General features: G+C 43.6%; 1 protein-coding gene across 5 annotated transcripts in view; it reads right to left on the reverse strand.

The window, feature by feature from the left end:
- LOC308317180 (pleckstrin homology domain-containing family A member 2-like) overlaps positions 1-8,145 on the reverse strand; it is a 9,718-nt gene extending 1,573 nt beyond the window's left edge. Inside the window, exons 1-8 of one of the 5 annotated variants that reach the window (XM_080766030.1) lie at positions 8,042-8,145; positions 5,209-5,337; positions 5,000-5,089; positions 4,833-4,901; positions 3,413-3,483; positions 3,076-3,139; positions 1,648-1,725; positions 1-546 (exon numbers count right to left, since the gene is read on the reverse strand). The exon at positions 1-546 is cut by the window's left edge and continues 1,573 nt beyond it. In XM_080766030.1, coding sequence (XP_080622156.1) covers positions 121-546; positions 1,648-1,725; positions 3,076-3,139; positions 3,413-3,483; positions 4,833-4,901; positions 5,000-5,089; positions 5,209-5,337; positions 8,042-8,131 — 1,017 coding nt within the window. In that variant the 5' untranslated portion in view covers positions 8,132-8,145 and the 3' untranslated portion in view covers positions 1-120. Of the gene's footprint in view, positions 547-1,647; positions 1,726-3,075; positions 3,188-3,412; positions 3,484-4,832; positions 4,902-4,999; positions 5,090-5,202; positions 5,338-8,041 lie in introns of all 5 variants that reach the window. The other 4 variants (XM_080766028.1, XM_080766029.1, XM_080766031.1 and 1 more) reach the window with 4 other exon arrangements.
- Positions 8,146-10,000: the final 1,855 nt, after the last annotated feature.

The raw sequence follows: 10,000 nt of genomic DNA on the forward strand, positions 1-10,000 counted from the left end.
GCTCCGAAGCAGCAGGCTATGGTAGTGAGACCACTCTTGTTGTCAAGTCACTGGGGAATTATCTAAAAACAGCCACATAAATCTTGGTCCAGAAGGGAAATCAGAGAGATTTAATCGATTTTATACATCTGTGGTGCGAATGCTAGCGTCATCCAAGCTGAAGGGGAAACTTCGGTCTGTGTGAGTCTGGGGCTGAGAGCGGTGCCGCCTTCGGCCACTAGAAAAGCTCCCTAAAGTAGCGGAATCCCCCGGGATGCTAGCTGGAGCTGGGGGAATAGCACTAGAGCAAGGAGCCATGGCAGAGAGGGAATTAGAGGAAGAGGAAGTAGAGGAGGAAGTGGAAGATGAAGAAGGAGAAGGCAGTGTGGGCAAGGGGCTGAACGTGATGTCCATGTCTTCCGTGTCTTCACTTTGGGGCATAGGGGTCCAAGGCTGCCAGCCTGGGGCCACAGAACATGACTTGACCAGCGCAGGTCTCTCAGTCTGTAGATTGCGGGATGCAGAGGCGTAGTTACATCGATAAAGAGAAGATACACGTTTAAAATCCTGTGATGAGACAGAGAGAGACAGAGACAGCGTGTGAGTTTATCACCAGGGCAATCGCCATTGCCCTATTTGGACAATACAGTCAGGGACAATGTTAATTTGTTTATAACATACCCATTTTTTAAATTAAAATATTATCTTTTTCACATTTGTGCTTTAATTTTATAGTAGAGACAAAGAAAGAGTAAAGACAGGAAAGCGAAAGATGTGATGACATGCATCTAGGAGCATGGGGGCGGTCTGGTGGGTAAGCCACCAGAGCACACCCCATAGCCTTATTTATTCACAATTGCCATTTGCTCAAAACTAAGATAAACACTAAAATGTTATAAATTGTCAACAATGAACTGTGCCAGTGACCAAAATGGTATAGTCCTCATTTTAGTAGCATGGGGAGTGTTGACTCCAAACACAGAAGTTGCTGCTGGCATGCCTCAACTTAATTGGTATGCAGCCATTCTGTGAATGTCTCCGGTCTCCACTCTAACAAACCATCTGCAGTTTGGCAGCAAAATTTTATCCATGTTTGACATGGTCATTTCCTTATATAGAAAGTAGCGCACAAAGGAACTGCCATGTATCACCTCCCTCATCCATGTCAAATAAAGGTATGTGATTTGTATAATACTATAGTTGTACACGTTGAGCATTCTATCAATTATCTTCTATCTCAGTCAAGCAGAGATATTGCATTTAGCTCTGTCTGTCTGTGTGCCCACAGCTAATCTTGGCGTATTTGGAGGATCATAATATTTATTGTGACCAGCAGGTCAAGGACATCAATACCCGAATATGTTTGGAATCGTCAACAACTATGTATTTTTTGTAACTTAATAATCACAGAGCAATCCCCCTGTAGACTATGGGATATGTGCCCCATGAGGCTATGGACCGGAACTAACCAGCTGGGCACAAGCTGTCCATCCAGCTTATGGGATCTACACTGCTAGACCGTCCAGCTGCCAGACCCTCCAGCTCATTAGTGACATATCGGTATTAGCCGTATGGGCAATACCAGCCTCCTGGCATAGATACATTTTAAACCATAAATAAAGTATAAATTCAACAAAGATTGATGAGAGACAAAAGACTGTAGGGAACCTTAGTAGGGCCTCTGAAGTCCTGAATCTTCATATCAATGTCCCTGATCCAGCCATACATCTCCTCTGGAGAGTCAGTCTATAGAGACAAACAAAGGGAACAATGGGTTATGTATACATACATGGAGTGTATCTTAAATGTTAGCCGTAGTCTCCATTTATTATGTTATTTATGAAATTGTGTGGGTGAATTATTGTTAACATTAGCAACATCATGTGGTGTTTATTAAACCAAAGCATATTCTTCTAATATGTAACGTTCCGTTAGCTAAACAGCTAATAAAGTGACTAACGCCAGTAAGATGCCCTGAGGGCGAGAAGCGACCTTGCCCATGTACGAATCCGCCTGGGTAACGGAAGACAGCAGACTGCTGGGTGAGCACTGGCGCATGGGGGGTCAGATCAACATATGAAATTAATTCTGTACTGGCCATATATGGAGCGTGTCTTGAGTGTACAGGGTTTGATGATGTCACACACACACACACACACACACACACACACACAGCCCCCTCCCTCTTGCTCCTAGGGTTTCCCTTCTGATCAGCCTTCCTCAGTCAGCTGTTCTCCCGAGGGGAAGGACAGGATGTTATTGTTGTTATGGTAACAGATGGTTTTGCCTGATTCACAAAAACATACTTTTCGTCCTTCTAAAAACAGAACCGCTGCCACACATCAGTGACAGAGCATTCAGAGGAAACATCTCCAGCATATGGAACGACAGCTGGAGGAGACACCAGTGTAGACATACCAACCCTTCGTTACTGCAGCTCAGTGCATTCGTTTTCCTGTTTGCTAATTATTCTACTTTGGCCTCTATAAAAGTCTGGATTAGCTACACCATTATTCATACAAGGAGGGCTCAACAAGGAGGGCTCTTCCAATCACAACAAACAGAGCAGCTGAGTAGGACCAGCAAAACAATAATTTTCTACACTTTGCTATACACCTCTTTACTATAAGATACTTTAGACCTGTTCCAATTGTTTATTGGAATGGCATGCTCTACATAATGTAGTTTGTCTTGCACTGTACCATGTTGAACTAACTGAGCAAACGCATTTCTCCCCTCTGTTGTACTGACAGCAGTACTCCTCCTGTCCTCCATCTAGCAGTCATGGATACTGTTTGTTTGTGTGTGTGTGTGTGTGTGTGTGTGTGTGTGTGTGTGTGTGTGTGTGTGTGTGTGCAGGCGTGGAAAGTTCTTATAACGGCAGTGGGTGCCCTCCCGCCCCGCCCCCCAGTGCGGGAACGCACTCGCCTATTAGTTTGCATTGCACATTGCGCTATTTCCGAACACGCCCATTGTGTCAGTGGGTGCTTCAGCCCTCAAGCACCCCCAGACTCGACGTGTGTGTGTGTGTGTGTGTGTGTGTGTGTGTGTGTGGTGTGCGCGCGCAAGGAAGAAAATTACTCAGTTGTCATGTACCTGAACGTAGAAGATTCTGGAGCTGGTGATGATCTCAAAGAGGTTGTCTCTCATTAACAGGTCCCTAACAAACACAGAAGATGATAATTTCACCTCTGAAACATACTGGTGTCTGCAAAGGGATAGACAAAGAAAGAGAGAGTGAGAGAGCGAGCGAGGGGAAGAGACTGTGACAGAGAGACAGAGAGAGAGGGAGAGAGACAGGGCGAGAGGGAGAGACAGTGCGAGAGGGAGAGAGACAGGGCGAGAGGGAGAGAGACAGGCACACCAGATGGGCCAGACTGACAGATGTGCAGAAAATGAAAATATAGAGGTATGCAACAGGATTTAGACTGACCCAGATTTGACCAAACATTGGTGAACCTTCTGAACGTCCCTCAGTGGAATAGCTCGAAGAGGCTCCTTATCCTGACACATACACAATTGCATCAGTGATGTGACATTGGCTGTAGATTGTAGCCAACGGCACAACATACATACAAACCTCAACAATTTCCACCAAATGATGTGGTACTTGACTCTGCTTAACTTGACTCTGCTTGACTTGACTTATTTTTGGTTACAGGTACTTCATTCTCCACTGTACATGAACTGCTGTGACACAGCTCTCCTTTAATGAAAGAGAACCTGACCCTCTACTATCAAAGAAGAAGAAAAGTGTGTGTGTGTGTGTGTGTGTGTGTGTGTGGGGGGGGGGGGGGGGGGGGGGGGGGGGGGGGGGGGGGGGGCAGAAAAAGGTATAACACAAAACCTGGAGATGTTAATTTCATCCTGTTATGTTACGTCCCTGAGCTAAAGTCAACCGGCTTGCACAGGGAAAAAAGGAAAGGAAAGGAAAGGAAAGGAAAGGAAAGAAAGAAAGAAAGAAAGAAAGAAAGAAAGAAAGAAAGAAAGAAAGAAAGAAAGAAAGAAAGAAAGAAAGAAAGAAAGAAAAAGAGTGAGAAGATAGCAGCCAGGAGAATGAGGCTGGCTGATCACTGCCATATATCACTGTGTCATGCCATATATCCCTTTCCCTTTGTTAGCGACTACTACGGTTCATAATAGCATGTTCAACCTCTCAACTCCACCACCTCCCTCAGCTCATCAACCATGTTGATCAACCATGTTGATGAGCTGACGATGTGTCAGCTCTCTCCTCTTTTCCTTCTGGCAATGAACACATAAACCTGTAGGGTTTTTGCCAATCAAAAACAATGATTTAATTAACTCACTTAAACATATTATGACCTACTCTCTCCTACTTACAATCCCAATACTGTACCTTTTAATCTCGCCCACTTTGCTTTGAATTTGATAGATTCCTTCTCCTCTGTTTGGGTTGGCCAATCAGGGAAGCTGATGCAAACAATCCTCAAACACAGAATCTGTGCAACCTCTGCATAATCGATGTATCCTCCTCAGATCCACGGTCAGACAGATACAGATGGTTTTGTACATTTGTTGTGGAATTTAAATTCTCAGTTTGGTCGGACGCTTTCCGTGGGACAGACAGACATATTGCTGCTTGAGTGAGCAACCAAAAAAATCCCTCTTGACCGTCTGACCAATACTGACCAATCAATAGTCTGTAGTGTATTCTTGTCACCTTTTAGTATTACTTAAGCTTGCTTGGAGCCTCAATGGAGGAGATACTAAGTACTATCCACAACTTTGCCAGATGGAAAACCAAAAAAGGGAGCAGAGTCAAGTCGAGCCAAGCCATTACCATTGTGTGGAAAAGTGACAGTCAAGAAAAAGACGACTTGTGAACTCACTGTGTCACCCTTGTAGTAACTGACAGCATTTTCATCCAGGGTGAAGAAACGTCTCTTCCAGTTCTTCCTCTGAAATACAAACCACATTGAACCTTCAGTATCATAAACCCAAAAGACTTTCATACAGACACTTGAGTGATTTCAGTAGTCCATGTGTGGGTACTCACCACATTACCCTGTTTCACACAGAAACCACACCTCAGGACGCCTGGCTTGATGACCTTTCGTTCTCTAATTTCTGTTTCATCGCCTTCATTCTGAAACACATCGTCATCATTAGAATAGCACATTCTGTGTCACTAACACAGCACACCTCATTGTCCTTGCTTTCATCATCAGTTTAATAACAATGATTGTGTCGGCTACATCCCAATACCTGGATGGGAGTGTGAACCACCACTCCACCAATGATCTCAGTCTTGTAAGCCTGCTGTTTCCTTCCCTGAGTATCACCACTTACTGTGGACACATCTGACCTGGGCAGATGTGGGCCAGCTTTAGGTACCTAGGACACAGAAGGACAGATGTATGTATGGTTAACCCAAGTAAAAGTAGGTACACTTACAAATTTGTTTATGAACATAGGTATGGCACATCAGTCACATGTGCTACAGTTAAAAATGTTATGCATGTTATCTATTATACATTTAAGTTTAGACTTTCAACCAAGAACTTTTCAAAGTGAATTGAAAAAGCTTTGCTTTGCCCATAGTACAGTATATATTTGCTCATTCAATATCTGTACCAAATGTCTTCAATAAGAAATACCAACATGGCAATTATATTGATGATTTCTGACAATCTTCAGCTATAATGACAAGGCCAAAATTGGGACACCGGGTTGAACGTGGTTACAACACAATTTGTCGAGACAACTTAGTGAAGCCAAACAAAGACAATCCACAACTAGAAAGGTGCAATTCTGGGGAAATTGCTGATGCGAGACGCCGGTTACAGCCTCCAGGACAAGAGGAATCTACTGGGAGGAATACCGTTGGAGGCCATGTGACGTGCGATTCAAATTCCATGCCGTTCGGATCCTGCAATCGTGATATATGGCGTTTTGATTTTGGGTGGATGTCATGACATAGCAGGCACAGCTCACACAGCCAGCATAGGCCTTCACAATTTGTTGTTATTGTCACCGTTACTTGCTGTTTATTGTTTTATTTGCACCGTGGATGAGAGGGAAACGCAATTTCAACCCACTATATGTCTGCACTCTGCACATGTATTGGATTGACAAATAAAGCTGACCTTGACCTTGACAAAGAACGATGAATTGTTGTGTATTAGCTTGTGACACCTTGATGAGACTGAGAGAGCAACTGCAGTTACTGAACGTAGACTAGACTATAGCCAGAATGGTCATTGCAGAGAGAGGCAAGCATGCAGCACCGGTATAGTGTGGCGCCTATGCCTCCCACTACAGAAAAAGGCCCCTCTCACACATTTTGCAAACGAATTACATGGTCACATCACTCCGGAGATCACTTTTATTTCATTTTGAGAGTTTTGATACCTCTGAAAATCATGTTTTTGAACCAAACATTTTGCGCATCAAAGTGGTGCTTTGGGTGATTTGTACAGGACCCTCTATATGTGATTCACATTTGGTATTGAATGGATGTTTCGTTCGTGATTTTGAGATTGTTAGGCCACTAACTTCTGAAGAAAACCTATGGACAGGAACATTTTATTCAATTTATCCCAAAATAGAATTCTATTCATTCATTTTCAGACTGATGCCAACTAACTGCCAATGAGGCTCAAAGAAAGGAAGAAAGAAAGAGCCTCTCAGAAGAAGGGGAAGTGAAAGAGAAAGAGCGGCATTTCCTGTAACAGTTTGCAGGTGAGAGAAATGCCTCAACAACGCACCACTTGCACTGTGTGTGTGTGTGTGTGTGTGTGTGTGTGTGTGTGTGTGTGTGTGTGTGTGTGTGTGTGTGTGTGTGTGTGTGTGTGTGTGTGTGTGTGTGTGTGTGTGTTCATCATCGCACATTCATAATGACTAATGACTTAGGAGTGGGCGATGGTGAAAAAGAATGAGTTACAATGTCTCCATGATATGCCTTTTCACAGATATTGTGTACATCAGTGAATGCACATTCTATGATTTGCATTTTGTTCAAAATGGTCTGTTACTGTTAAGTAACATGAAAAAGGATCCTGATAATATCGTGGATCGTGAAAAAGAATCGTGATATTATATTTTTCCATATCGCCATATGACTAGTATGAGCAATGTTATAACTTACACATAACAACAAATCTCATTACTTCCTCTTCCTCTGGAGAAGTGTGTGTAGAAAGAAAGACCCTCTGTGCCCGTTATAAAATACAGTCTGTAACCGGTATCTGTACAGTCCCTGTTAACACCCTGAGCGCTCAGGACGGAGTTCTCCGCCCTATCAATTAGTAACGCCCAGAGCTCAAGACGGAGATTGATCAAAAGGATGGAGATTATCGATATCAAAACCTGTTTAGCCGACGAGAACGAAAATCTTAAAACGTTAATAACTCTTGATCTAAATCATTCCATCCAATTCTAAGAAAAGATTATGTTTTAGATGGCCCACCAGTCCAGTCGCTAGTCGCAATCATACCTCCCGTTGTGGTCGATCACTCAAGAGTGTTTTGGCTACATCAACCTAAACCTAACCTTAACCCTCTCCCAAACCTTAATGCACCCCTCACCAACCTTACGTCTAACCAATGACTAGTCTAAACGAAGTATGCCTCCCAATTCAGCCACATCCGGGATAACATCCGGTCCGTCGCTAAATGTGCTCCGCTGCTATAAATCACTGGGCGCTTTAACGGATTAAATAACCCCGGGCGTTCGGGGTGGATGGACACAAACCCAAGTCTGAATAAGCTGAAGACTGTTTCAAAGGGCTTGATTTTTTTTAAATAAACAAGAGCTATGAGTCAAGATTACTTTCTGTCTGATGTCTATTTATTGCATCACCCTTAACAGCTCACACCCATCTGCTCACTGGATCATGTGATTCCAGTATCACTGTGTCATTCACTAGCTCTTGGGCACAATGTTAGCATAACGTTGTAATTGTGAGTGTGTGTGTGTGTGTGTGTGTGTGTGTGTGTGTGTGTGTGTGTGTGTGTGTGTGTGTGTGTGTGTGTGTGTGTGTGTGTGTGTGTGTGGTGTGTGTGTGTGTACAATCGCACATGCTATACTCGTATCTTACCGTGATCTTGCTTGCCTTGTTAAGAGCAGTAACCCAGTCTTTCATGTCAGTCACATCATAGCTTGGAGGAAATACCGCGGGATACTGCATTGATAACTGCACAGTACACATATAATATACATAAGAAAGACAAGTTGCACAATAATTATTGTATTGTAAGAATAATGTCTGCTGTATTGTAGATGTCAGACAAGATAAGATTCACATTCAAATATTAAAAAAGAACACTCACCAAGCAGAACTTCAGTCTTGGCTTTTGCTTTGGTGTTGCTTCACCCACCTGCCAGAGAAGAGAAGAGAAGAGAAGAGAGAAGAGAAGAGAAGAGAAATTTGTGATGAAAAGGAAAAAGAGGATGAAGGAGACGATGAGAAAGCATCTTTATTATCTTTGTCCAATGTCATCTAGTTGACAGAGTAAAGCTTATTTCAGTTACAGTGTCCAGTGACCAGCTGTCAGCAGTCAGCACTACAGTCTAGTCAGGCATATGCGATTATCTCTGGTTAGCTCGGCACAGACATGTGGAAAACTTCACAGTCTGCTTCAGCACAGCCGTGCACGTAGACATTAGCTGTAACCGCCAGATGAGTACTGGATCAAACATATTTGCTTGCTCTGAGATATACTGTATCAATTGTTCCGTCCTCATTATAACTTCAATTTAAAAATGACTTCTACTGTACATGTCGCTGTGTCGGCAGAAATGTCAGTCATACCTCCAATATTTCAAATTACAATGTAGCAAAGCTCACACCTCATCGCGAGCTTGTAGATCAGCTATTGTAACCGTCTGGGGCAATAACCGTTTTGAACATACGTTTCCACCCAACAATAACGATATACATTATTTATTAAGGAGTTTAGACATAGACATAACATAAATAGGGGAAATGACAGGCAGTCATAGATAAAGAGGATACCTTGGAGATGTAGGTTAGCCGCAGGCTGCCCACTGAGGCTGCCCCACTGGGCATAGCCGCAGGCTGCCCACTGAGGCTGCCCCACTGGGCAGGTTCTGTATACAAGCACAAACACACAGTGTCACCATTGGCTCAGAGTCCAAGGTTGTACAACTTCTATTGGTCAATTCTACTTCCTCTTACTGTGGCATATTTGTTTAAGTGTTTGTTGTGTGCATGTGCATGTGCGTGGCACTGCGTGTGCGTGTGTGTAGTACCCTGTGGGTTGTCCATATACCACAGCAGAACATTTCCCCTGTGTATCAAGTATGAAGTATCGTCTCTGGAATCGACAGCTGTTTTCCTTCTCTTCGATGTCCAGGAACCCACACACGGTTCAGCTGTCTACGTATGGCATACTGCTGCTATCACATATCACTGAGACGGACAGACAGACATACAGACAGACACAGGGTGATTGAGTCTCTATATGAACCATAGAAGAGACGAGGATACTGATACTCAAAATACATTGCAGAAAGAGTGGACAGATGAACAGACAGTCTGATAGACAGAGATAGAGAGATAGACAGGCAGTCAGATAGATATGCAGTGAGATAGAGAAACGCAGAGTTTGAGAGCTTAAAACAGATGTGTTGTAAGACAGAGGCAGCCAGACAGAGAGGAATGATGTCATGTGGGAGAGATATCTATTCTACTGCACACTTTCATATAGTGTTCACAGGAACTTACACACACACACGAAGCCAGCTGAGCATATACTGTACAGTACACTCACTGACTTACTCTCACAAACCCACACACTGATAGAGAAATGCGAGCGCACACACACACACACACACACACACACACACACACACACACACACACACACACACACACACACACACACACACCACACACACACACACACACACACACACACACACACACACACACACACACACACACACACACACACACACACACACACACACACACACACACACACACACACACACACACACACACACACACACTCAGCAGTTTTTCATGTGACGT

This window comes from Protomyctophum bolini (genome assembly GCF_963924005.1).
Source record: "Protomyctophum bolini genome assembly, chromosome: 6".
NCBI classification, from domain to species: Eukaryota; Metazoa; Chordata; class Actinopteri; order Myctophiformes; family Myctophidae; genus Protomyctophum; species Protomyctophum bolini.